General features: G+C 39.4%; 2 protein-coding genes across 3 annotated transcripts; one reads left to right on the top strand and one right to left on the bottom strand.

Annotated features, from left to right (window-relative positions):
• Positions 1-2,166: 2,166 nt before the first annotated feature.
• On the top strand, positions 2,167-15,829 carry henmt1 (HEN methyltransferase 1). The gene is made up of 10 exons (XM_018671548.2): positions 2,167-2,349; positions 2,620-2,732; positions 3,869-4,003; positions 4,702-4,884; positions 5,040-5,226; positions 6,397-6,610; positions 6,766-6,880; positions 7,148-7,305; positions 8,037-8,177; positions 15,752-15,829. The coding sequence occupies exons 1-9, from the start codon at positions 2,266-2,268 to the stop codon at positions 8,144-8,146; spliced, it is 1,299 nt and encodes a 432-aa protein (XP_018527064.1). The 5' UTR covers positions 2,167-2,265; the 3' UTR covers positions 8,147-8,177; positions 15,752-15,829.
• LOC108880115 (protein FAM102B) lies at positions 8,355-26,755 on the bottom strand. Of its 2 annotated transcripts, none has more exons than XM_018671549.1 (11): positions 26,474-26,755; positions 21,634-21,754; positions 20,413-20,442; positions 19,860-19,976; positions 19,290-19,336; positions 18,330-18,424; positions 15,769-15,870; positions 14,630-14,864; positions 13,364-13,500; positions 12,780-12,849; positions 8,355-11,731 (listed from the first exon to the last, which is right to left on the bottom strand). In XM_018671549.1, exons 1-11 carry the CDS (start codon positions 26,617-26,619, stop codon positions 11,689-11,691), a joined length of 1,143 nt encoding a protein of 380 aa, XP_018527065.1. In that variant the 5' UTR covers positions 26,620-26,755; the 3' UTR covers positions 8,355-11,688. The 2 variants fall into 2 exon arrangements, with proteins under 2 accessions (XP_018527065.1, XP_018527066.1); XM_018671550.1 differs by having other exon boundaries at positions 15,769-15,867.
• Positions 26,756-27,713: the final 958 nt, after the last annotated feature.

The raw sequence follows: 27,713 nt of genomic DNA, 5'->3' as shown, positions 1-27,713 counted from the left end.
AACTAGTTACTATCACAGTTTGTGCAATAAATAAGTAGGATTTTATCATGATCACTGCTATTGTCACACAATTATACATAAAAATAAATCTTCAATCAATTATTAAACCCACACACACAATATATTTCAAGAAAACGTTTCTGTGCCTGAAATGAGAGATGGAGATGATGACCAGCAAGTTGAGTATCACAGTGAACAGAGCCATGCAGTACAGCAGTGTTTTGATGACCATGAACTTTGAAGTGCCATGCATTAACGTACAGGAGGAGTTGAGAGGAGTGGAACAGAGGTCATCTCTTTCCAGTGTCTCCACCATCATGAGAGAGGAGTGACTGCAGATCTGAGCAGAGAGCTGCTGAAGTCTAGCAGCCTCTCTGACTGATGTTTACATGAGAAGAGATATTTTATCTTCTTCATTTGCATCATCCTTCCTGACGCCCTGCCTGCCTCTTATCCCTTGCCACGTACACACACACACACACACACACACACACACATGCTTGACTGCACATAAAGTAGCACATTTAGCACAAATTTATAATCTTGCTTTTCTTGAATTCATTAGAAATCATTGTGAACTCACTATATATTCAGTTAAACACTTTACAGGGTGGCTGTGGCTCGGGAGGTAGAGCAGGTCGCCCACTAATTGGAAGGTCAACGGTTCAATCTCTGGCTTCTCCAGTCTGTGGCCCATATTGAACCCCATGTTGCCCCTGATGTATCATTGGTGTGTGAATATCTGTGTTTATGTTGGAGTGCTTTGTGCATAGATGAATGGGTGAATGTGACATGTAATGTAAAGCGGTTTGAGTAGTCGATGTGACTAGAAAAGCGCTATAGAAGTGCAAGTCCATTTATCACTTCACCTTCAATTAGACTGGTTTTACTTTGTCAAAGTACAGTAACTTGCTTTTAGGAGTGACAAAACAAGACCTTTGATGACATCACCGTAGGCTGTAGGAAATCATGATGTGTATTTTGTAGGCCAAAGTATTTATTGCTTTATCAATAGAATAAATAATGTGCTCATATTGTGTACTGTAAGTAACAAACTTAAATTCTTGCCTCGTGTTCATTATGGTCTGTTGTCCACTTTCCTTCCAGTGACCCATGATTTTGGTCTTGTAACCCGATTACAGAGTAAGTGACAGGCAAAGCAGCTCATACTGTCTGGGGGATAAGCCTCCCTGTTTACAAACTAGTATTACATCATGTGTTGATGACAGAAGTCTGTATCATGTGTTTATGGTGTGAAGTGTGTTTTCTTAACACCTTTAATTGGAGGCATGCCCTGCGGTTTGGGATATCATTGTTTATCAAGAAGGTGTTAATGTACTGACATACAACACATGTAGTTTAGGGAATATCATATTGTCTTAGACATTTATCAGTTTAAGAAAAAGCTATAAATTAAATATATAAAATATTTTAATCATAAATGTCAGAAATTTCCGAATTCCTGATTCTCTGCTCCTCTTCATCCTATAATAACCTCAATGCCTCTGACTTTGTGATAAGATCATTGCCGAATTATGAAACAATGGGCCTCTGAGCACAGCCGTGTACAGGCCCCACACCCCAAATACATAAATACAGATCCCCAACTTGTTGCTATGTGAATCTTTGTAGTATTTGATTTTTCATGTGGTTAATTTGTATCTCCTTTTGGTTGCACCGCCTGGCTTATGTAGGATCTTGTTCTTATGCGCAAATGTGTTACGTTCGAACGTCTTTACGGGTTCGAAAGTGGATGCTACCATTTCATCGTTTTTCAGGGGTGCCACCGCTTCATCGACTTAGTACCCCCGTAGACGTTTAGCATCTCTTTGCGGTCATCTCTGGTGTTCTGTGTCTGTGTCCCCCTTTTTGACTCTTTTGCATCTAGTTTGCATCTCCTTGAAGTTATTTTGTGTCTAAGCTGGAGGCGGAAGTGGAGAAAATTCAGAGGACCACCAAATTCAGGATCCTCTGGGACCATGAATGAACTCAGTTTAAGGGTGAACCATCCAGATGCTTGTTGAGAATTTCAATCCAAAGTAGTGCACCGACAAACAGACTATCACCTAAAAACTGACGATTGGAAAATTTGTCTTTTGGTTTTTTATCATAGACTGTATAAAAATCATTTTTTATACTATTTGCATTTTAGCAACCTACCCACACACACACACACACACACCTGTCTTTGGTTTGCGTCGACACTGAATTACAACAGCGCCCTCTGTGGGCCGGCGGAGCTGTGGACACAAACGTTAGCTAAAGATGGAGCCAGTGTTCAGTCCGCCGCTTCACAGGCAGAGACATCAATTTGTCATCGATTTTGTCAAAAGGAACAAACCCAAAAAGGTAGCTAACATCTTACTGAGAATTATATTTATTTTCAAAACTTTGGCGTCAAAGCCAACGTTTGTTTGAGTGACGAGAAGCTAATCACGATAGCTACCTGTTTCTGTACCGAAACAGAGCTAACGTTAGCTGCAGTCGTTTTTAGCGGCGGCTGTTCCTTATTAAACTTTGCGCTCATTTCTGTGATAACTCGCTTTTTGGTGCCTGTAGCCAAATGTTTACTCCTCTGGCTGATTACATTTCTCACACATCTTGTCCTGACCTCTTCAGGTGGTGGACTTGGGGTGTAGTGAGTGCTGTCTCCTCAAAAAGCTTAAGTTTCACCGTGAAATTGAACTTCTGGTCGGAGTGGACATCAACGGCACCAAAGTGAAAAAAAAGATGTATGTATGTTTATAAATGACTGCATTCTTGGCTGGCTGAAATACGTGCTTCCTTCTTCTGTTATCAATATGCAGAAGCCTGTTTCACGGTATGAGAGGTGCACATTTCGTAGAGCTTGTTATTTTCTGACATTTCAAAAACTAAATAGTTCGACTACCACAGCTCAATTAATTTATAGAATAAGATTGTCAGATTAATCTATGATTACATATGATTTTTGGATGAAAAGTACGTAAAATAGTCCGAAAAAGTTTAAAACTGCCGTGGTAAAGGTTTCGGATAAATTTCAAATTTTGAAGACCCCCCCGTTACTGTTTGATTTTTTTTCCTGTTTTTTTTATTTTATTTTTTTATGTTGTATTTTTTAATACACATAATAAAAAGTAATAGGGCATTAGAGGGAATTTTAAGAAATGCTGATTTGTATTGTTTGAGGTAGGATTATTTTTATATATTTATAAATTTTCACTTTAAAAAATTAACCAAATTATATAATTTTCCTAAATTTAAGTATACAACTATATGCTTACACTACTGGTCAAAAGTTTTAGAACACCCCCCTTTTCCCAGTTTTTATTGAATTTTAGGCCGTTCAAGTCCAGTGACTAACCTTAAATGGTACAAAGATCAGCGGTAAACTGCTCAAGGGGGAAAAAAACCTGGAACAAAAGAAAATAAATCAACATTTTTACAGGTTTCCTGCAGTAATGGAAATAAATTGACTTGAAAGTTTATGTGAACAGTGTCTACAGGTGCCCCAGCTTTTACTGATTATTTACAAACCCTTCTAAGGTTTTGGTTTCAGATCCAAATTAAATATCAGTTGTTTCTCCGGCAGTAACCCAAAGTTTTTAAATTATTTGAAATGAGAACGCTAACTATCAGAAACATAGCAATTGTTCTAAACATTTAATATTAATTGCCAACCTTAAAAAGTTTTTACTACATCCACATGTAGTTGGTAAGAAAAGTTGCATTTATTAACCTCTTTTCCATCTGCTTGGTGGATAAGGATCAAGTGATTATCAGAGCATCAGTTGATCTTTGATTCCTCAGGTTGCCCTGTGCGTCTTGTTGTGATAACTATTGCTGTGTGAACTGACCATGTGTACACTCTGCTTGTGTCTTCTGTCAGGCATGGATTAGCTCCTTTATCAACTGACTATCTGCAGCCAAGTTACGATCAGCTGCGCATTGAGCTGTACCAGGGATCAGTCACTCAGAGAGACGCCCGCCTCAAAGGATTTGATCTGGTGACCAGTATAGAGCTGTAAGTGGCTCTTGATGTAACATTAAGACCCATTATCTTAAAGCATTAATGCTCTGGCATCTGGTAAGGCCAGTGTATACCTCTGCGGTAAATTGACACCGCAGATACACCATAGCCTGACGTGCACTTTCCTAGAAATGCAACTACATGTCACAGCAATGCAGACTGCAACTACTGTGATTGGTCTGCTTGGTTGGACTTGTACATGTCTCTCCGTGGCCGAACAAGTGGAGGAAACTCATCCTTTCGCCTGCCTCAATTAGTTCAGTGATTGTACACACTATCTCCTCCAATGTCTTCTTTTTTTTCTGCGTGGCAGTAATTTCAGTAAAAGCAACTGTTCTTCAAAATGTATTAACTCCAATTCCACACAAAGAAACTCAGCACAGTGGCATAGAAACCCCACTGCCTACTGGCATTTTGGCAGTGTAATTGCAGAGCGACGCAGACACCCCAACACACAAGTATAAACGCTCAAAACAGCGTAGGCCAGGCTGTAGGCTCTGTGTCGATACTACACAGAGGTATAAACCAAGCTTTAGTATGAATATTAGTCTTTCTTGTATTTTCTTATTCCTTTGATTCTACATCTTTTCGTCTCTGTATTACTTTCTCTCTGTGCTGATTTCATCTTTCTTTTGCTTTCTGTTCCACTGTTCTGTTGTTAATCATCATGTTTCCTCCCTGGTTGCCTCCAGCATAGAGCACCTCACTGTTGCAGATGTGGAGCGCTTCTCTGAGGTGGTGTTTGGTTACATGGCGCCAGCGACAGTTATCATCAGCACCCCAAACTCAGAGTTCAACCCCCTTCTCCCTGGGCTTGCAGGTTTCAGGCACAGTGACCACAAGTTTGAGTGGACCAGAGCAGAGTTCAGATCCTGGTAAAGTGCACTGTATTTAAAGATCCATGTTCAGGCATATTTGCTTTTTTGTGTGGAGAGTGTTAATGAAGTTAGTGGTGACAGGTAATGCTAATGGATGAATTGAACCAGAAACCACCAGTGTTGTATTTTATTAAATCTACATCCTTCCTCAGGGCTGTGAAGGTGTGTTTGGAGTTCGGTTATGAGGTGGAGTTCACTGGAGTTGGACAGGCACCACCAGGCCAGCAGGAGACAGTCGGCTTCTGCTCTCAGATTGGGGTGTTTTGTCGGCTCGGGGGGAGAAGTGGCTGCAACATGTTGCTTGGTGACGATGCAGAGGATGTTTTTTCACACACACTAGTGAGTATGTTTAATTTCTGGACTAATTTCTGGTTTTCAACTCTCTCTGGTTGGAATTGGAGTGGCATTGGAGTGAAGATATATAACCACAGGTGTTTTCCATTTGGCTAACGTGGATCCTTGCCTTACTCACTCCCAGCTCTTCTTCACATCGTAGCTCCTCCCCACAGGGATGCGAGAGAGAGATGTGAGGATGGAAGAACTGAATTTACCATTCTTGCACAGGAATTAAAATACCTGGTGCTTAAACACCTACAGACAATCTGTTAAGTACTGAAAACAGACTTTAAGAAACAATAAAATTAGCTATAAATTCTCAAAATAACATGTATAATTTGGTCGTGATAGGCTGTAGTTAGTTAGTCTGACAAAGAGGAAGAAGACTGCATCATTTACAAACAGCCAGCTGCTCCTTTTATTTGTCCTTCAGGTCTGATCAGACAGATTAATGTTGAGGGGATGATTGTGGTTCTCCTGTTTTAGTTGGTTGTGTGACTAATTTAGTTATTCCACTGTCTTTATTAGACCTAGCAAAAATGGAAAAGAAATACTTATAACTGAATTCAAATTAATGCTTAATTAATGAATGTGTGTTCTTTGTAGTGAGCGAAACAGCAGAAACATTTCCCATTTATTATTGTATTGTTCTACCTCATTTATTGAGTGATTTTTTTTTTTATAACTGGGACATTCTCTTAAAAGCTGCCAGTTCTGAGATCCATTCCTGGAATAATGGGGCTTCTACAGCTTTCCATTTTCTCATCATTATCTGTTTACCAGTCATTTATGTTGAGGGTCTCCTGCCTCTTCTGGGGACTCATAGGAACTGCACCTGTACTGCAGTCACCCTCAGGCCATACTCTCTGTCCCCTTGAAAATGGAAACCTCTAATTCACAGTCACAACCTTTAATTTAAATAATAGAGTTAAGTAAACTATGCAGACAGATAAGAGATCAGATCACATCAGTTTTTTGGTGTGTGAATAAACACTGACCTACTGGAATTGTTCAGCATCAGTGTCAGCAGCTGGAGAGATATTTGATGATCATCATGGACACAAACAACACAAATATCACATCTCAAACAGTCAAGGTTTCTTTTTATCATCTGCATGCACAAGTCCGAGATCAGATTTTTTAAAATCTACATCTCCTGTCTTTTTGTGTCAGCTATACAGCATAAACTATCCCAGCTTGCATGACAACAACATCTTGAGGAGGGTCTTGGTGAGCGAGGTGCTGTATTGGGCAGAAAAACTGAAGAGCAGATGGATGGAGGAGAAGGCCGTTGAGAGGAATAGTGGTGCTTATACGCTGCGTCAAACTGAGGAAGGAGAGGAATGTCTGTCAGAGCGATGCATGGAGCTGGAGGAGAAGCAGACAGGTGAATATCAAAGGTTTGGTTCAATAAAATGAAAACCAACTGAAAGACATATGGCCAAGATATCACTATGTTTGTACTGCCAGACTGCTTAATTTAGGTGTTTTGGTTAGTTTGGTTAATCAGGGTTTCAAACAAATCAAATCTCACATTTCCAGCATGTGGAGCAGAGATGAGAAATCCAGTTGAAATGTGTGGGAAAGTCGTGTCAGAGGATCAGGAGGAAGAGGATGAAGAAGTATTAAGACGACAAGATTCTTGCACATTGAACAGGTGTGTTTCCTCGAGGAAGATGGAATAATATTCTTAATAACCTTGTTTCATCCCAAATGTCATTATTTGTACAAATTTGTTTACACATAGATGCCAGTAAAAAACAGCCATCTTGTCATTTTTCTTTCATTCACTTGAAAATGTATCTGAATGTGTGGCATCAAAGTTATCTTACAAGTTTCATTCTTAATATTAAAATATCATCAAGCATATTCCATATTCTTTAGCTAGTAACCACTTTCATTTTTATTTCATGTTTGCCGGTAGGTGTGTGTCTGTACCTCTGGCTGCGTTGTGGTCCTGCTGTCCCAGAGTCAGTGCCCTGAGTGGGAGTCTCAGTAACCTCAGGCATCTACTGATGGATGACCCTGAAGTTCAGCTGAGCCAAGATGGTGCTGCTGTGCTTGTAAATTACCAGGAACAAGGTACTGTTGGATGAGTTTTTACTTAAAGTGTAAAATGTCAACATTAATATATTAGAAGAGGAATGATGTAAGAATGGTTAATAACATGAGTCATTAACCATGTTATTCCTTTAGTGATGTATGTATTTCCTCCATGCTAGTGATGTTGCACTGTATTGATTTTGAGGAGCAGAGATATCACAGTAATGTGTATTGATGCCTCGTTTCAACGCAGCAAAAATCATGCGATTTGAGATTGACAGCCACTTTTTGAGTGTCCTGTTCAAGATAGGTAGCAGAGGTAGCAGGTAGTAGAATTACAGACAAAAAACATAAGTCAAATGACACAAAATATGCTACAACTTAAAAGATGTGCTGGTCAGCCACAGACAGAACTGTAGACTGTATAGATCTATCAGATACCAGGACAATGTCATTGTTTTATCCTGGTGTTGGACTTGAAGGTTCCCTGTGGAGTTGTGGACCCATAGTTGCACCATGGAGCTGCAGTACTAAGGTTTGTCCAGCTGATGTCGCTATTTCAACTGCACACAAGCTCCATGGTAGTGAAGTACAGTAGTTAAGTGGTTCACAGAGCTTAGTTTCCACATCACTCACTACAACTCAGGTCATTGCACTTATCATCAGCTGACTTCACAGTGTGTTTCCCTGCTCTTCTGCTCAGCCTATGAATTTGAGAACTGAATAATTCTGTGGTTGTGACACTGTTTGTCATTCATTCGTGTTCTTAGAGCTTGAAGAAGAGGAGGCTCATGATGATTTGGAGGACAGCGGGTATGCAGAGGCCAGGCAGAGCTCCCACACTGCAGAACAAGAAGAGAACTGGGACACAAATATTTGATCTGGAGGATGCAGCTTTGTTTTCAGGACAAGTAGGTGACTTGTTCAGATTTAACTATTTAGCTTTAAGACTCAATATGAGTGTATGAACTGAAAGCCACCTAGACAGGTCCAAATGTAAAAATCACAATAAAACTCCAGACATGAGGAAATGTTCATATTGTGAATGATGTGAATTGTGTACAGGCTGAAAGGGAATCTGTACATGCTGAGGATTTTAAACAGTTTTATTCAGTGCAAGGTACACATCTGAAGCATCCAGTACACTTGTTAAGGAAGCAAATGTTGGTCAGAAGAACAAGTTTTTAACAAGAAACACTGGACAGTGTCAGAACAGCGCAGAACATCACTTTACAGGAGAATACATTTTACAGTTAGATATAGACAACAGCTTCACAGAAGAGAAGAAGCAACCATGTTTGTAACAACATGTTAGGTACCAAGATGAACATACCTGTGGTATACCCAGGTAAGACAAGTGATTTTTATCCAAAAAGAAAAAAAAAACAAAACCCTTCAATAGTTGATATTTGGTAGCCATAAATCATATACTTAACACTGTCTTATTGATGTAGTGCGAATGCTTTTTCCCCCTAAACAATAAAATATTTAGCAAAAATATGGCACAATATCAGCAATGAAAGATTCAAAACAAAGACGACAGTATCCTCTAGATGTGATTTTTAACACAGGACTTTTAAACCATGCTGAACATAAAAAACACACAAAATGAGAACACTGATGTACAGTTAAACACTGACATTTGTGCAGATACCTGCTTTTAACAATACGTAATGAGAACAAAACGATTTCCTACATGCTACATAGGCAAGCAAAGGTTTTCCCTCAGAGTGGAAATATTGAGATTAAAAGATGGCACAGTATTAAATTAGGGAAAAAGATGATGTGTCAAGTTCTGCACGCTAACGAAAGCACACCTTAATCATGCAGAACACACGAACGTAAAAACAGAACACTGACGTATAGTTAAAACACCATACACTGATGAGGCTTGTGCAGATATTGATATAACGTGTATATAGTTAATCTAGAAGAGGAAGTTATCCCACCTCTGCTCTGGGTTATGACAGGAGATCGAAGATTACAGATGCTGTACAGTCTGTTCATTAGTTATCATGTGTCTAATATTGTCCTTACAGTTAATGCATAGGCCTGACAGGGTCCCAGGTAATATCAATGTGTTGTGTACTTTGGCTAATTTGCTCTCAGTCTAACAAACTGCGCACTTAAATCCCCTATTAGGCTAGAAACACAAAACGCCTACATGCATGACACTATCAGGAATTCAAAATCCTCAGCAAATTTAAATTGCTGTTAGATTAGAGTTCTTTCTGTACCACTAATCGTCAGTGTATCTGATTGCTTGAGCCAACAGTTGATATGATGCTGGAAGATATATGCACACAAAATTACTGTATTACTCTCTGTCTTTTAAAATACAGGCGCTGTTTTGTATTTTCTTCATGGCAGTGGATTACTTAAACTAGTCCTTCATTGTTTACTATCGTATACATCAGTTGTACATTAATTAAATTGCTGACGCGTCACAGGATCTTTGATTTGTTCACTGATGTAAGCCTCCCGGTCAACGGGGGAGCTCAAGGAGAGATGTAGTTTAAAAGCGATGCAAAGCGTAGGTATACAATAGATACGCATCTGAAACACTAGGAATTAGATATATGCCCTTTATAGCATATTTATCATAGGAGCCCCTTTTCTATTCAGCATTTACAGAGGCAGAGAGCAGTAACTTACAGAAACAGTGAAATCACACACAAAAAAAACAGGTTGAAAGTTTTCAGGTTGACCTGCAATCTGCGCAACATAAGAAGGTTGTAATACTGTAACTTTAAACTGCTTAGCCTTATTATTATTTCACCCCCATAAATGATTGGCATTTTTTTTTTTTCATTTGTATTTTTAGGGAATGTACCAACAAAATTTGTTGTTTTCGCTTTCTTCCTCTTTTAAACTAGTTAATTCAAGAAAATAAACTTTGATTATTTATAGTCTATAGCTTATGATAAATGTTCTGTATCTGTAAAATGAAGTAATTTAATGATTTAATTTTCTATTTAATACATTCAAATATGTGATTAATGGTAGCTTAACCACACCAAATCATATGACTTTGACTTGAGTCAACAGCAAAGGTCTGCTAAGCTAGTTATCCTTAGCAGGAGGTAGCTGTTTTGTTCATTATTTCTGCCTCATTTACTTACATGGAATAATAAACCAAGATATTAGTTAATCAAAATTGGTACATCTCATTTACAGATAACAGGGGGAAAGTGGATTTAGTTTTAGCTTTAGATAAGGCCAGGCTAGCTCTCATATATATATATAGCTGTATTGCTTTAGCTTCAAGTACACTGCAAACCAAATTACTATGTGTGTTGTCTTGGTTCTAAACCCCAATTTGAAGTAACTTTTAAAAGCACATTTTCAAGTTCTAACAGATTCGACATTTCTACAGTATTAAATTTGAGTATATGGAAAAGCACATTTCAAAAGATCAGATTTTAATACGCTGTTACTGCGTTTTGCCTCTGTAGAGCAAATCAGTACTGTAGGATTTTCTAAAACAATCCTCAGCAGATAAGAACAGGGACCTCTGTGATTACAAACAAGTAAAGTGTTGTATTCTCCCATTTTCTTTTTGAAAATGCCAACACAGCATTTCTTACAGGAGATCATAATATCCTTCCACCTGTCCAAAATAGCAGGATAACTGTTACTACTAATAAAAGTAGCGTTATCACACACTATGCTATCACACACACACACACACACACACACACACACACACACACACACACACACACACACACAGTCCTCGTTCACACATCGAATAGCTCAAGTCTTAACTTCTCCTCTTTGTAGTAAAATATTCTCACCAACTGTTGTTAGAGTGCCAACAACTGCAGCTTACAGGCAAATATTAAACAGAGTGTCCTATTTGAGAAGGAAGTCTAAAACAAACAGAGACAAAAGGAATGTATCGAAAATGCATGGCATACTCCCCTTCAGTGTAGATGATGTACACAGAGCACATCCTCCAATGGAGATCAAACATTAATCTTTTGTTTTTCCAGTTTCTAAGAGTTTATAATTAATTGGTTTTGGATGCTGGGTGATTAAAATTGACCTCAGAAAGATTAAGGCTAATCTACATCCAGAAAGTGAGGAGTGGACAGTTTCAGTCACAGACATGTTAAATGTTTTTGAACAATCTGGACAATGTTTCATTTTCGTTAATTCACAGCTGTGTGTGTGTTTACATTGAGATGACAACTGTCCACTTCTGCCTGTTTAAAAAAATCTTATCAGGAAGCTACCGTGTCATGTAGCAGATATAGACACAGGAGGGCACTGTTGTAACGTCGACCGTTCACTGAGTGATCAGGTCAGACACAGTGCCGATCAGGTAACAAGCTGTAGGAATAGACTGAAATGGGACACAACCTTGACTCCAGTTTTTGGATGTAAGCAGTGTCAGTCCATCACTAAGAGGCTGCAGGTTTAACGCTTTATCACCACCTGCTCATATGCTCCAGCACCAACCCTTGGAGGAGAAGACAGGAAAAAATTAGCCATCGCTTGTAATGACAGAGTAAAGCTCACACTTTATAATGCATGATATTCCCACTTATTCTGTTTCTTTTACTGCACCTAACCAGGGCACGGTCAGGTGATATCCTCCCCTTTATCCTCTTAAATCCAAAGGAAAAGCAAAACCAACAACAAATTGATCTAATAAACTAAAATATTGTTTGTTAATCCAAGGCATGTTATGCTATCCTTTATTCCTCTGTGCCACAGAGCTCCATAGTTTTCCAAAAACTATTTAAAAAAACATCATTAGAGCCACACCTTTGCAGTAGGAGACATATCCCTTTATTACAATGTGCATTGCAGTGTATTTTTAGTCAAACCACATAACACTGCGCTGCTGCCATAATACTCACTAGTCTGTCTTAATCCACAGCTGAAAATAGCCCCCTAAATATGCACTGTACTCTTGTTATAGTGACGTTTGGTAAAAGCTACAGCGCCCACCTGTTTTTTTTATGGGATTTGTTGACAATAAGAAAAATATAGCATAATACCAGACAAGAAAATAGATATGCCCACTAAAAGCACCTGTTTTTGCCACTGAGAGACACACAGAGACAGATCATTAAAGAGAAAGATCCTTTCTCTCTTACCAGAAGCAGCTGTTTTACCGCTACCACACTCCATTGACAAAAACAGTAATTTTACCATCCAGAACACAGGAGTTGCTAATCTGCGGCTGCCTCAATCAGTTAATTTGCTTGTGTTGTTGTGACTCTGCCACTCAAAGTCAAATAATAATACAAACTAACCAATCGAGGCAGCTGTTAATGTAAATAAGGCCCAGTTTAAAACTCTGAGACTGATCCTTTAAAAGACTTGTGGTGGGAGTTACAGAGCAAATGTCCTATTCCCTCTCTAATCAACAACAACAGACAACCTAGACAGGCTGTAGTTGCCAAAAAAATAATTTCAGTCATTAGTTACTATATTATGCATCAGACTACCAGACAAACTTGGAATCAACTGTGATGATTAAATCTACTTGTGAGACTCACCTAGTGGGAAGGTGATGGCTTCCAAGAGCTGTGCTTCCCCCAGGTCCAACAAACAGACGTAAGCCTTCCTCTGCAACAGACGCAGATGTATTAACGTTCAGTCAGTACAGAGAGCACCAGCATCCTCCTGTATAATTCTTGTCATGAGGAGCAGTCAGTTGCTAGGCAATCTAAAAATAATCACATATTGACAGCAGCTTTCTTTTCCTCGCTTTGAGCAGAATGAGACCTTGGAAAGAAAAACAATGCCCTACTCCTCAAAGTACCCAGACTGACTCATGGGGTAACAGAATACTGTCAAGATTAATTATTGTGTTATGCAAACTAGCTGTGCACTTGGCACATATAGTAGTACTCGAAAGAGGAGCAGCAACTAACAGTAATATTAGATAATGCTTTATATTAAAGTACATATACTCATCATTAACGAATTGCTTATTAACATGCATATTAGAAGTATATTGGCTCTTTATTAGTAATTATAAAGCACTTATTAATCATTAATAACATAATGTACATAGAGAACCCAAATAAACAAAAGACTATATAACGATCTCACTGTGTTTTCTTAGTGTGTGTTTTACCTTCAGCACTGGAGTCCAGTAGGCTCGGTGTGAAGTCTTGACTCTGAAGAATTTTTTCCACAACGTCGTCAGCATCCACCCGCGTGTCGTCCATTCTCTTTAGCTGAGACTCCATGGAGTCTTGTTTCACTGGGTGTCTGATGGGAAGATAACAGGAGAATCATTTTGTGTCCATTTGACCACTAATGGTTTCCACTGCAAACTGAAAATGCAGTTTTATTTTGCTGGGGATGTGGTCAACCAGGGAGTCATGAGAATCCACTGAAGCAGATGGAAATGATTCCTGTTTTAGTTGACTCATTGTCATCAAACGTGTTTTTGGTAGCAGCCACACACTTACCAGAGCAATTTACTGCTGTTAAAGCAGTAGATCCTTGGTTGTTGTATGTTGTTACTAGTGAAAGTGCTTCTGGTCCATACTGCTCACAGAAGGTGTTTCAGCCCAGTTTTCAGTCATCTGTCTCTTGGAACAGATATGCTATGTTTTGTATTGTTTATCATTATGTATTTTTACCCTCATTTGCTAAATCTCATGTTAATTTAGCAATTTGTTATGTTTAAAGGAATAATTCAACATTTTGGGAAAAGACACTTATTAGCTTTCTTACAAAGAGGGGAAGATTGATACCTCTCTCATGTCTGTAGGTAAATATGAAGCCTACTACATGCTGCCTGTTAGCCTAGTTTAGCACAGAGACTGTAGAAAGGGGAAGTCAGGAGTTTTGCTGTTGTTGTTGTTGTTTTGAGGCTCCTGAGCAGCCAGCACAGACTCATGCTTTTGGTGGTAGCCTCCTGTTTACATACAGACCTGAGAGAGACATCAATCAACCATTCCTTTAAATCACAAATCTGAAAACAAAGTAAAGTAAAACATGCTACAGTGTTTGTAATAATGACGTCAGAACTACATGATAAAATGCTTGAGATTAAGAAACTGCTCTGCCTGATTCACAGTTAGATATTTTTTAGATCCCACAAACTACTTATTACTTTTTTTAATACACATAATAAGAGCGTCTACTGACAGCACGCAATGAAACCACAAATACTCTTCTGCTGCCCTGCTTCACAGCATTTGACTTCATGACAGCTGCTTCCTGAAACGTAATACAGGTCTCAGGTGTGATTTTTGTCTGCGGTTTGCTAACTTCCCTACAATAACTGCCACTCTGTTTTGTAGTCATTATTCACAATAAAGAATAAGTTATCATGTTTAACTTGCTGTCTGTTTTCTCTTCATTAAATAGTACAGAGTACAGGACTCGCCTGTTGAGTCGTTCACAGGATGAGGCGCTCCGTACTGGTGTGCCTTGTGGGTTGCTAGTGGTGGTGGGGGGGACTGGGTGTTCAGGCAGCGCAGGACAGGGTCTGGTCTCTCTGTCTCGGTCCTCGCTGGGTTCTGGGATGCTGCCGATGCCTGTTGAGGCACTGCCCACTGAGTGGTTTCTCCGGTGGCTGAACTCTGACATGCTGGAGGAGCGGGAGTGACCCGTGCTGTAGCCTGAGAGGGATGGGCAATGATTTTTAAAATTGTACAACAGCAGTAAATAGTACTTAAATCCTATAAAAATGTTCTGTAGCATTCAAGAGATACAAACCACCTGCTACTAATTCATAAGATTAGCACAGGTGGTCTAATCTGCTTTACAACATCAATGAAGGAGGATAAATTTGATATCATAAACACATAAAAGTCCAGTTATTGCTTTCCTAAGTGGAGATAAATGTAGAATAAGGATACTGATTTACTGCCTAACGTCAGAATTAAAATAGATCCAGTAAATCTGATTTGCAACTTGCAGTGTGTTTAATGATTTAGCAGTTGCGGTGACACCCACACAATCGCATGCCTATCATGTCTGCAGGAAGCCATTTAAAGCAAAAGAGATGTCAAGGCATCAGTTCATTGCAATCCATGGAAGAGCAAACTTCTCCCACACTAATATGTGGTTCAAATAAATCTATCAAGAGTTAACATGTGGCAGGAAATACATTTTCAAATTCAGAATTAGAGGGCCATTAGAGCTGTTCCCAGTGCCTCTCTCCACTTCCTGTGATCTTTTATTACGGTCATCTGATCTGCCTGTAATGGAAACTTGAGCCTCAGGTCTGAACTGCTCTAGTGAAGTGTCACTGGAAAATTATTTTATCGCTTCCCTCCTCCTCCTCAGTCAAAAGGTTTTTTCTGTTTGACTGTGCACAAACATTTTCTCCAGTAAAAATGATTTTAGGAGAGGAAAAGATTAGAGTTACATAGTGGAAGCTGGGAGCAACTAGTTTTAGTCAGTGGACGGTTACATATATGTTACGTTACATCTGCAAAAATGTTCTGTATGATTGTCTGCCATCCATATCAGGCCAACAACAGTATTTTTTTTTTTTTTTTAGATGTGGTGTGTGCATACCTGAAAGTTTGGACTGTTGGCTGGCGTAGCTGGATGTCCGGGAGTGACCACAGCCCCCCAGGTCATCAGAAACAACTGGACACTTCCCCTCTCGACTCTCTGCTGGATCAAAAAGAACAGAGGAAAAGACAGACAGGTGATGACAAAGGCCTGAAAAGGTCTTGAGGAGTCTGTTCTATTGCAAAAAAAAAAAAAAAACAAAACACACTGCCATCTCTTAAGTAAAAATATTACAGCTTTTATTATGCTTCCTCTTATCGTCAGAAAGAAACGAAGGCAAAATAAAGATGGAGCCTGTGGAGGTCTTGCTGGCTAATTCTCTGATTCAATGCATGCCTGAGATGAAACATTTGTGGTTGACTGTCGTCAACCAAAAATCGAAACAGTAAAAACGTGAAAGTACACATGCTCTCAACACACTGTCAACACACTGTTCTCGTCTTTGCAGGTGAGACTGACGTAGCCTGAAACTTAGGGCCCCTGATGCTGTACAAAGTGTGTGTGTTAAAATGAATAAGATCTGGTCTAGGACAACTTTCGATTAAGGCTACAGACATAGACCGAGTTTCTGCTTTGCTACATGCAAACAACACAGTGATCTCCTCTCCACAGCCCAAACTTTTGTCAATGTGCTGTTGATTTCTTGCTTATTGCTGTCAACTAGCAGCAGATACAACAACAGAGAAAACTCCCCTCTCTGCATCCCTGGTAGATTTCCTTCAGTTCAGCTTCCCTGAGCTAATGAGCGAGTGACCACAGGTGGCAAATGTGTGGACGCAGTGTTGGTTTTGCTCAGGCAAAAATAATCATGTTAAGAAGAAGGGCTGCGAATGACAGGGAAACTCCTGATGCAATGCTATAACAATATTTTTCCCAAGATGATAACAGTATAAAAGCTTAGGCAGTTCTGCAATTTGAAGGAAATCACATTGTCTCATATTAGAGGAAACTTTCCATCTGAACTGATCACACGCACCTGCACTACATGAAGACATGATGATGTTGACAGGAAAGAGCATCGTCTACAGCCGACAAATACACGTGTGATTGTGCACATGCAAACACACACCCCCCTGCTGCCTAGACTGACTTGCACACAGTCCTATTTTTAACCATGTTAAGAGCCTACAGGGTTGGAGCAGATTGTAGCAAATCTAAAAGAGAGCTAGTTTAAATTATACATGAAAGAGCTGCGCTTCACTCTGAAGCTTCCAGGAGGAACAAGCGTTCAACACTGCGATGTGTTCACACATGAACACACACAAAGAGTAATTGGGGGGGGGGGCAAATGTAGCGGAAAGGGACAGCTGGAAGAGAAATATTTTCATAATAGTGGATGGAAGATAAATTGCAGTTACATGAAGCAGAAGTGCATCATACTGCAGAGACTTAAGTGCACACACAGATGCACACATGGAGAGTGAGACATGGGTTATCAGATCTGTAAATTAACTAAAGAACTTGCCAATAGTCATATACAGAACAAAAAATCCAAGTTAAATTTTCATAAATTTGGAATAACCGCACCATGATCACAGCATGTGATGCTCTTCCAATATGACAGGACTCTGTAGTAAGAAGTGTTTGAGGTTTGACTTCACCTACCAATCTGCAACTATTCTTACCAGTTCACCAGTATACCAACAGACAAATGCTGAAAAATGCGATAAAACTAACTAGTCTGTATCAGATTTAATGTAGATGCTAATTTTGATGGCAAATAAGGTTTTCCCCTCTTGTGGCTGCTTCACAATAAAAGCCTTCCAGCCATTTCTCTGTGTAAACTTTTTAATACTGTAAAGCAGCAGCAGGCAGTGGTAGGCAGGGACACAAGGGTAGAGCTGAACATCTCAAGAGTCAGGTTGAGATAAATCAGAGGTTGTGTTGCTAATTTTAGAAGTGATGTACATTCACTTCCTTATAACTGCTAAGGGTGTTACAGAAGCAGTGGTTTCTTAGATACAACAGAGCACTCCATCAAAGAAAATAAAAACTTATGCCCTTCCCTGATCTGAATCTAGGTGGTACACTTCAGTCTCATCCTGTCTGCATCATCATCGGTTAGATCTGCTATGTAGATAGCTACACAGAATAGAAACTGATGTCACAAGGACAAGCACTGAGGCACGGTTGAGCAAATCTACTCCTGCACAGCGAGTTTGTCTACAGCACACAACTGAGTAGACGGGATCACATTAAAGTGAAAATCTGTTTCAGCCTTGTGACACAACCTAAAATTTTAATGGGAAGAGACTGTCAAGATAAGAGGTCTTTATATACAGTCTGTGGTTGAGAGGGATATTTTAGATTTCCTCCAAGTTGGTAAGAATATATCTGTATCATCTTAATGTAAATCTATGCCGGTGATTGATAGTAGCTTAAGACAGCAACAGTGAGAGGATGAGAAAACAGTAAGGCTGCTACTTCTTGTGTTAGTAACTCCAAAACTAAAGGTGGCTCAGCACACAGCAGCTCTCTACTAGGTCCCTGTAAATGTTTGAAAAAGCAAATGGCATGACTAAGCAGAGCAGAGGAGTGTAATGTGGTGTGGTTGATCTCACCAGAGCAGCCTTTCTGTGAGTCTCCTCCCCTCCTCTCCTCCAGCAGGCTCTCTCCGTCACTCTGGATCCCGATCACTGTGGCTGTGGAGGGAGGCCTGAGGACGGAGGACAGACAATGAGGCTTTATTTTCTTTACTGTATTTCAGTGTGTCAAAGCAAAGTGATAAAGACAAAAACGGGGAAATGGGGAGAAAGAAATGAAATAATTGATGAAAATGAAATAAGATTCATTGGGAAAAAGACCAGTCTGGTTGCTATATGAGTATGCAGTGAGTATGCTGTACAGAGAAAAGAAGATGAAGCTTTTGTCATAAATATACAGACTACTGAATAATTTTTAGGTCATGTGTTGCCCTTGGGTAAAGCAAGCTTTTATCTCTCTGTGCTGATACACACTATAACTGAAAACCATATATCTGCTAGAGGAGCTGTTACAATGACCTGTGGTATATTACTTGCAGAGTGAAATCAGTCAGTGCTTTTGACAAGTGAAAATCTGATTAGCTAACAGTTGCTTGGGCTTGCATAATCCTGTAATACTGTTTGATTCCCATGAAACTTTCCCAAGTCTGACAAAGCACAATGTTGTCGAGGCTGTAAGAACCACACCTCCTTGGAACAGCTCCCAAACAAATGCACTCAGCAGCAGATTTGATGTCACAACTCTGGCAAAGAATTATTTAGGAAATTAATCTTTATAAAGACTGAGCAAGATAACAACCCACTGCTTAAACTACAGAGAACATGGCCTTAAGTTATGGCACAGTCAGGATCAGCTTTTTTGGTCAAAACAGCTTCGTAATTAATTTTCCAATCAAATCAAAATTATAAGGTCAAGAATTTCAAGTGACAGAGCTACAAGTCAGCTGAAACCAACACTGACCCAAGACTGTGTCAACTGCAGACAACACCAGATTTAACATCATATATAAAAAGGCAGAAGGCGTTATTTTAACTTACGTTTTAAAGCAGGGATCTCCGGACATAAGCTGTGTACTGATGATGACCTGTGACAAGAACAAGATACTTGTTAATTGATTCAGATTTGACTTGCATTCAAGGCTCTTATTTGCATGGATTTTTAATTCAAAGAGGAAAAGGAAGGGTGTTTTGGTTCAAACACAGCTGTACTTTAAACTTGAGAAGTCACATTAGAACTGCAGATTAATCAACTGATGACTTAAACAACTTTAAAAACCACGGTGAATCTTTTCCCACTGATTTATTATAAATGTTATAACATTAGGGGTTGTACTAATTCTTCATGAAATGCAGCAGATGATGACAGGTGGAAGGCAAAAATCAAATTTTTCCAGTTATTTTCCACAGATGACACTGGCTACAGTTTACAGACTATCTGGGCACCTGGCCATTGTTGTTGTTAACAGTGCTAGATGTTTATGCAAAAACCTTTCCCCACCTCGTTCCCAGTTGAGAAAAATACCACACTTGTATTCAAAACAGCAAGGTATTCTCCTAAAGAAGTCAAATCAGGGTGGTGTGGATGCTTTACCGTAACTTCAATGTTACCTTGAGAATGGAGTTATCCTGTCGAGTGTTTTTGGTATCGTAGCCTTCCAGCAGACATCTGCGGGTTGTATTCCCTGAGCCGGCAAACTCTGCTAAATTCAGATCCGCAAAACCGAGCTGAAGGAGAGAGAATGACAAGGGGTGAACTTTATTTGCTCTCAGGGGACTGATCTTTTGCCCTGTCAGCAATGTGACAATCTCTGGATGTAAAAGGACACTGTCACCATGAGAGAAACTTCAGAGAAACTGAACAACTTTAACACATCTTAGAAATAATTTTTCCTTCAGTGACAAACTGGTAAACTTCTGCCATTTTTATATTTATGGAAAAACTAAGAGGTTTAGAAGCTCAGTAAATAATTACTTTCAAACAGTGAGAGGGAGAACACATGACATACAGTAATGAGCCAACCTGCAGGCAGTGAGGGCCATCTGTTTGCTATGGGCTCACAAGCCTATCTACATCAATATGGCTGATTACTATAAATGTAGGTGACCTGGAGGTTGGGTTAGGGTATGGGGATTGGATAACAGAAGTATGGGAACATATTACCTTTGCATATGCCTTCCCGCCCTTCAGCTCCTAGAGAGGAGAAGCATAAACATGTGAAATTAAAATGTTACACAAAAAAAAATTCGAATCCATGTTAAGTCAAGTTAAAAAAGATTAATGATCATTCTGTCCATCAAATTTGTTTGGGATTCAACTAAATTCCCCAAATACTTGGGGTGGGAAAAGAAACATTTTATAAAAGTGAAGAGACGTTTAAAAGATGTGAATGCACAAAAACCATGCATATACTGGTTTCCACCAATCAGCTGATATTTATTGAAGATAGAAGAATGTGTGAAAAGGTGAAAGATGTACAGCTCTGTTTTGGACCTAGCGCCAACTGTCTTTGCTAGTTTCATACTGATGCATTTTCCTGTCCAGCTCCCATGTTGTTTAAATAGCAAATGCACTTTCTTATACATTAATCATTGATAATTTTCTTAAGTTTAAAAGTGATGATTGAAATATTGCAGTGATGATGGTTTACAGATATATGTCATAAATTAATGGTATGGATGCTATAAATAGCCACAGCCTTGCGTAACAGTTGTGCATAATGACAGCTGCTCTGATGCACAAACGGATGATTAAGGATGTTTCAACATCCATTGGCCAAGAACCAGGCATATGTGTGGCTTCATAAATCTAACAAAAAGACTGTGTATGCGTATTTCTGCCTTCCTGTGTACACACAGTTTTAATCATAAATCTATGCAGACTTTTATGCATTTGGCTGCAGAAACAGTTTGCAGAAACAATGTGGATACACAAAAATGCATTTGACAGGAAGGCTGGTTCATGTCATTGTTTTTATTACTCTTTTTATACCTTACATTCTTAAAAGCCACATAACATGACATGATTAGACTGAACAGAGCACATCTGTGTTTGGGGCTAAAGGTTATAAGCTAGCAAAAGGATGAGAGGTAAAAGATTTCACATTGATGAGTCTGTTTTCCTTAGACTGCTGTGCTTGCTAGCTGCAGTTTTAAGAGTTCACATTCCACTCTCGAGTTTCAATTTGCCGCATAAAAACTGCACAAAACCAATACCAGAACTTTATTTTTACACTGACGAGACCAGGAGACTTTTATTTACACAAAAACCTTCTCTGCTGCATCTTTAACCTGATACTGCTCGTTCACATGCAAAGCATCAAGATTATGGATCAACAACAGAGAATGTATCTTTATCTAAAGTGATGGTGGCCACATACTGTACCTTTCTGACAGAGACACGACACACACAGGGGTCCAGTACACCTGTCCCTGCATTGGCACTCATCTTGCAGGGGAAAGAGAAGCGCTTCCTCCATCGGACACAGTTGGCCTGCACTGGCTCCCTGTGAGAGGAAATCACCTCTTTCAGTAAAAGCTAAGGTCAGATAATCGTATGTGTTGAGCACAGACTGAATGCTGTGGGCTTAGCTATGTTAGACAAACAGCTTTGACTAAATGTTATATCAGATAATGCTTCCAGATTCAATGGGTAGAGAGAGAGTAACAAACATTGACAGAGTTTGGGATTTCATTCCTGATGGAACTCAATCATTAGAGCGAGTCACTGGTTCATTTCCTTTTGTGGTTTGGACAACTCACACTATGACCACTGATTAACTATTTGGCTCTGTACCAGAATCGAAATGCATCATACACTGTATATGAGAAAGGGTGTTTTTGCTCTGAATACATGACTGGGTTAAAAGCATTTCTCTTGTCATGTACCTATGATTAAGCTCTAAATTAGCATTTTATTCCTACTGCACTTTTGTGGAAGTGACGTCTCTGGCTTACCCCTAAATTCTGTTGGTGGGTTTTTGCTCTGTGGTTGTGGTACAATGCCCCGGCCTACAAATCATATCCTCCAGGTGTAAGGGAACATGCCTCAGCAAAAATCACATCATCATCTTTTTTTTTTCAGTGAAAAAGAAATTCTAAAATTTACAAAATAAAATTGTGACTCATATCACAATACCTGTCAAAATATTCACAATATAGTTTTTTGCTTATAAAGCTGGTTATTGAAAAATGTTTTGTATCTGTACCAAACCAAAAGGTTTAAAGCTGCACCCTGCATACTCATACATGCATAGTGATTTATTTTTATTGCAGATTCTTTGGTCGATTTCCTGCCTTGTCTTATTTCAGCCCTGATCACATCCCTGAAGTGTAGAACTTAATTTCATTAATTTAAATATCACTATTACATAACAGTGAAAGCCACTTGGGCTGAATGACTACTGGATTAACAAACTGCTTAAGGCTGCTGATTCAGATTGCCAATATGAGCTTATGTGCTTATCCTCAGATTCTTCTGGCCGCTTAATAAATGAACTAATTCATTACAGTGCCGTTTTCACCTATTGATTAATTTAACTGGTGAAACTAAAGGTTGTGGCAGAGGGTGTGGCTCGAATTGGCACGAGAGAAATGGAAAACGACATGTCCTCCGGCAGCTGGAGGTTAAAATGATCGTGAGGTGAAGCCTACTCTCAGTGAGAGGATGAGATGAAGTGAAAGAGAAAGACTGCATGTGCGTGGGCAGCATTACGATACCCCAGATGGCCTCCCTTTCACTGGCATCGTCTCCTCTCCCACTCACCTAACCAGCTCCCTTCTGTCAAGACGGCCCACACGCCATTCATTTCAATCGACTTTGCTGGATTTAAGCACGAGCAGAGAGAGCTGACAGTTTTCCTCTCCTAATGCAGTACGACTGAAAATGATGCAACAAGTAAAAAAATCTATGCAAGTGTCTGCATCTGAGATAGTGACAAAAAGAGCCAAAGACTGACGGATACATGCCGAAAATGTTTTAGTGCAGCGTTGATGACATGAGACTTAAACGATTAACAGGGTGTTGGGATTACAGTTGAGACGTTTAAGACTGACTACATGAGCCTGTGTCCTTGCTTCACTACAAATAAAAAGCAGCAGATGTGCGGCCAACGTTTTACAAACGCTGACTTCATCCTGAGGTCGATGAAATTTCAGAGAGTGAACTCCCAGAGTTGGAAAGGGAACTCCCACCCAGCTGGACACTGTGTGCTTCAGGAATTCAGGCTTGATTACATGTACTGTAGCTCACAGTGCTTCTCAGCAAAGCAAAAAACCTATTAGTGAGCGTTTTAAGCACAAGCGGAGGTCGTCACTCTCATCTCTCTACTTTAGAGGTCGGACATCTCGTTCAACTACAGCTGTTTTCCTTTTAAAGGCAGCTGTGGTCAGACTTCAGATGTAAACTTTCACAAACACACCCCTACACAGAAAACAAATCTATATGACAAGAATTTGATGCAGGGCTTTCCTGTGTCTGAGCTGAAATGGAAGTATCATGTCTGAATTTGTCCATAAAATGTTATATTTTCAAAGAAGTAAACACATAACAAGGAAAACTAGAGTAGGGCTGAAACAATAGCTCAGTTCAGCTGACAAGCCACACCAAAGGGAAAAAAAAGCTCATAAAACAACAATCCCCACTTCCCTTACACTCACAGCAGGGATGACTCAAAAGAGTGTGAGAGGAAATCTAGTTTGGGGGTCTAACAAATCAAACTGCTGCAGAAAAGTGTCATTTAATACCCTCTCAGACTTGTAACCTCATCATCCTTTTGAGTAAAATCTATAGGCCAAGACATAAAAAGTACAAAGGGCTGGAGTTAAAACACGACAGAGGCAGAACAGGATGTTTTAATTAGAGCCAGAACTTCACTGTCTGGGGATTTTATGGACCTCTTATGGTCTTTTCATTTAGCCGTAGCTGGCTGCTTGCATGTGAAGAAATATACAAAGAAAACTGTGGCTATATTAAAACCCTAATGCCATGACCTTAGGTGCATCCTGACTCAGAAAGTCCAGTGCACACTGGAGCTTTCTGTTTAGCCATTTTATAAGAGCTACTTAGTGTAGAGCAACAGAAGGCTTGTTATATAATCAGGGTGAAGCCATCTAATCCCTGCAGCCTGCCTCCAAAACAATGCTTTTCCCTTTGTCCAATGTCAGAAGCCAGTCCAATTTATGAGTGAAAGCACAAACAGGTTACAGAGGAGATGACCGTCTTTGCTTGCCTCAGCTTTACAGCATTATGGTGACACTGCTGTGAACCCTTGGGTGACAATGAATAATGGGGTATACTGGGGGTAATTTCCCTTCATTGCCAATTATTTGGTATCACGTCTTCCATTTCCCCTTAACAGCCTCTTTTATGGCCAGTATTTTGCAAAGCACCATATTTCTGCTGCAGTTGCCCTTGTGCAGTGGTTCCAAATATTCTCTGTCTGATGTAACCCATGGCCCTCTCCAGTAGGTGCAACTACTCTTTTAAGTTTTTTTTTTTGCTCACTTTTGAACTAGTTTTCATACATGATTGCAGAATGTGTTAACAAGTCGTTACAACTGGCTAAGGCAAGCTGCTGGGGGACATGTCTCAGTTTTCTGGGGATTGACTGACAGGAAAATGACACGACCTGTGCAGGTGGCCTGAAACTGGTTTACTACAATAGTTATTCAGACAATTAATATAACAAATCTATGCTCTAGAGTTGAAACATTTAGCAGATAAATCACTTGTTTGACTGACAGAAAATTAATCTGCAACTATGTTGATAACTGAGTAATTCTTGGTCTTATTTTACAAGGAAACAAACCAAAAATGATCCAGTCCCAGACTCTCAGTTCTGAGGATTTCAAGTTTTTCTGGGTCTTAAGCAACAATAAATCACAATCTGAAGACGTCATCGTGGGTTTTGGGGAACTTAAATGGCCATTTTTTTTCTGTTACCTGAGATTTTATAAACCAAGTGATTTGTTGATTTCTCAAGAAAATAATCTGAAAATTAATCAGGAATGAAAATTGTTGTTTGCTGCAGCCCTTTGTGCTTTTCTTTCTGTAGTCTATGAGATGTGGAGCAACAGTGGTCTGTTTAACTGTAACTTATGAGTCAAAGCCCTGAACAAGCTTCTTTGCTTGTCTCAATTTGAAAGCAACAATAACTTTATCACTCTGCTGTGGACCCCTAGGTAGACCCTAAACTGGTATGTCATTTTCTTTATGCCAAACAATTAGTGGCATCCACCAGTTTAATTTCTTTAAAAATCCCTCATAGTGTAGGCAACAAATTTACAGTTTTAGCTGCACAAACAGGTGACAAACATGGTATCGCTGCAAAGGTAAATGGATTTATTGATCAGTACAGACAGAAAAATAACCAGCGACTATTTTGACAATCAGCTGAATATTTTTGTCAGTTTTTAAGCAAAGGCGTCACATATGTGCGGTTTCTCCAGTTATGAGGATTTGATGCTTTTCTTTGTCACACATGATGATAAACTGATTATCTAGATGATTTTGGACTGTTGGTCAGATAAAGCAAGACATCTGACAATATCATCTTGATCTGTGGGGCTCTATTACCAGAATTTTTTTTTGCTTAAATTCATTGGTAATCAAAATAATCATTATCAGGTGCAGCTCTACTCTCTTTTATTATTTATTTTTACAGGAAAATACATGAGACAGAGATAATTTGAGAAAGTGCTGTCCTAATGTAAATGACTTGTACTGGTATACAGCTCTGCTCTGTCCCCAACAATCAGTTGACTCGATCAGTTATAATCAAAACAACAGACAGTACTGATTTAGCAGCAATTGAATTGTATTTTGCTTTATAGGAGTTATGTCAATCAATCAATTCCACAGTAAAGCGAGGAAGTTAGCCAGTGAAATACAACCAGCTGTCGCCTTAAACATTAAGAAAATGGCAATTAATTAATGGATATTTCCCAGCAGCAGTCGTCACGTTTTCTCCAGTCGACGCTGACATATAGTTTACAATCCTGACTGGCTCATCTGTTAAAATGTGAACGGTAACGTTGAATTTGAACCACTGAAATATCGTTACAGTGGCAAACTGACAAACGTTAGCTAGTTTACGTTAGGTAGCCTGCTAGGTGATTAGCTATGATCGTATCTTAATAACCCGAAGCTACGGAGCTAGATTAACCAATGCTAACTAGGTCCTGTTAGTTTTTTTAAAACATCTGTATTAATCAAACATGCTCACCGAGAGGACTCCTCGGAGAACCCGCCATCCAGCAGTCTGACTTTACAGAAGAGGACACCGTTGACAAAGGGGACCGACGAGAGCTCGTCCAGCTCAAAATCCACCTTGAACTTGAATTTCTTCTTCTTCATCATCATTAAATCCATACACAGGCTCAGTACTCTTCAGATGATGCTCTGATCTCGCCCGTCGCTGACATTACAGCCCCATTGTGTTGTGTCTAACACAGGTACAGAGTAGTGTAGTGTTGTGTTGTGGGAGGATGGTGAAGCCACAAGAGTCACGTTTATTGAAGCGACGAAGGAGACCCACTTCCTTTGTCGAAGTTACAAAATAAAAGCATTCCCTTTTTTTAACATAAAGCAGCAGTGAAGGTAGGTAAAACATACTTAACCGTAGATGTATATGCGTATTTATATTGTTTATTATTTATACTATTTGTATGTACTGCATTGCATGTTATAAAGAGGGAGTTTGTGGTTTGGCCTACCCTTACTGATTTGAATGGAAGGGACAAAATAACAGAAACGTCTGTCAAAATAACACAGTGCAAATGAACTCGAACCTAAAATACCTAAAGCTGCAGCTTACAAAATGGTCATACGATTGCATCAACAGAGAATGAACATCATAACATTCATGAAGGGGAGATTTAACTGCTGTATTAGACTGCATGTGTTTTAGCTACGTCTTCCTAAACTGACAACTAAATATTTATATTAGCCTGTAATTGTGAATTTACATAGTTTATACACTTAACCGCGACAAACACAGTGATCTAACATTTTTCAAATAAATACTTTGAAATATTTTTGCCTCTGTGTGAGTCTGTACTTGTGCATGCATGGAATTTCTCTTTCTACGTTGTAGTCACCTGTGCTTTTATCTTGAAGTAACTATGAATTTAACGGAAGCACAGTGATGTCAGACGCTACCTTGATTAATTGTGGCCCGCCTCCTTTCTCTATCGCCCCCTGGTGGTCAATCGAGACAACAGCAGCACTGATTGATCAGATAATCACAACAAGTAACGCCAGCTGCTCTCGTATAACAAATGTTGCCACCTTGTGGTAGAATCTTGCCACTGCTAAGACACTTTTGTGAAATGCACGTCTCAGACAAATCTTACACACTTTAAAAATTGTTTACTAATATAAAGACATCCGCCAGGTGTTGCTCTTTGCTTTGCTCTCTTTAACGCTCTAATAATAATAATAATAATAATAATAATAATAATAAT

This window comes from Lates calcarifer, linkage group LG17, assembly GCF_001640805.2.
Source record: "Lates calcarifer isolate ASB-BC8 linkage group LG17, TLL_Latcal_v3, whole genome shotgun sequence".
Taxonomy (NCBI): domain Eukaryota; kingdom Metazoa; phylum Chordata; class Actinopteri; family Centropomidae; genus Lates; species Lates calcarifer.
This window is presented reverse-complemented; position numbering and strand designations above follow the sequence as displayed.

Coding starts and splice junctions, on each gene's coding strand:
- henmt1 (XM_018671548.2), top strand. CDS start 2,266: ATGGAGCCAGTGTTCAGTCCGCCGCTTCACAGGCAGAGACATCAATTT. Junction 2,350..2,619: donor AAAGGAACAAACCCAAAAAG/GTAGCTAACATC, acceptor TGACCTCTTCAG/GTGGTGGACTTGGGGTGTAG. Junction 6,881..7,147: donor GATTCTTGCACATTGAACAG/GTGTGTTTCCTC, acceptor GTTTGCCGGTAG/GTGTGTGTCTGTACCTCTGG.
- LOC108880115 (XM_018671549.1), bottom strand. CDS start 26,619: ATGGATTTAATGATGATGAAGAAGAAGAAATTCAAGTTCAAGGTGGAT. Junction 20,443..21,633: donor GTCGTGTCTCTGTCAGAAAG/GTACAGTATGTG, acceptor TCTCCTCTCTAG/GAGCTGAAGGGCGGGAAGGC. Junction 19,337..19,859: donor AGGATAACTCCATTCTCAAG/GTAACATTGAAG, acceptor TTCTTGTCACAG/GTCATCATCAGTACACAGCT.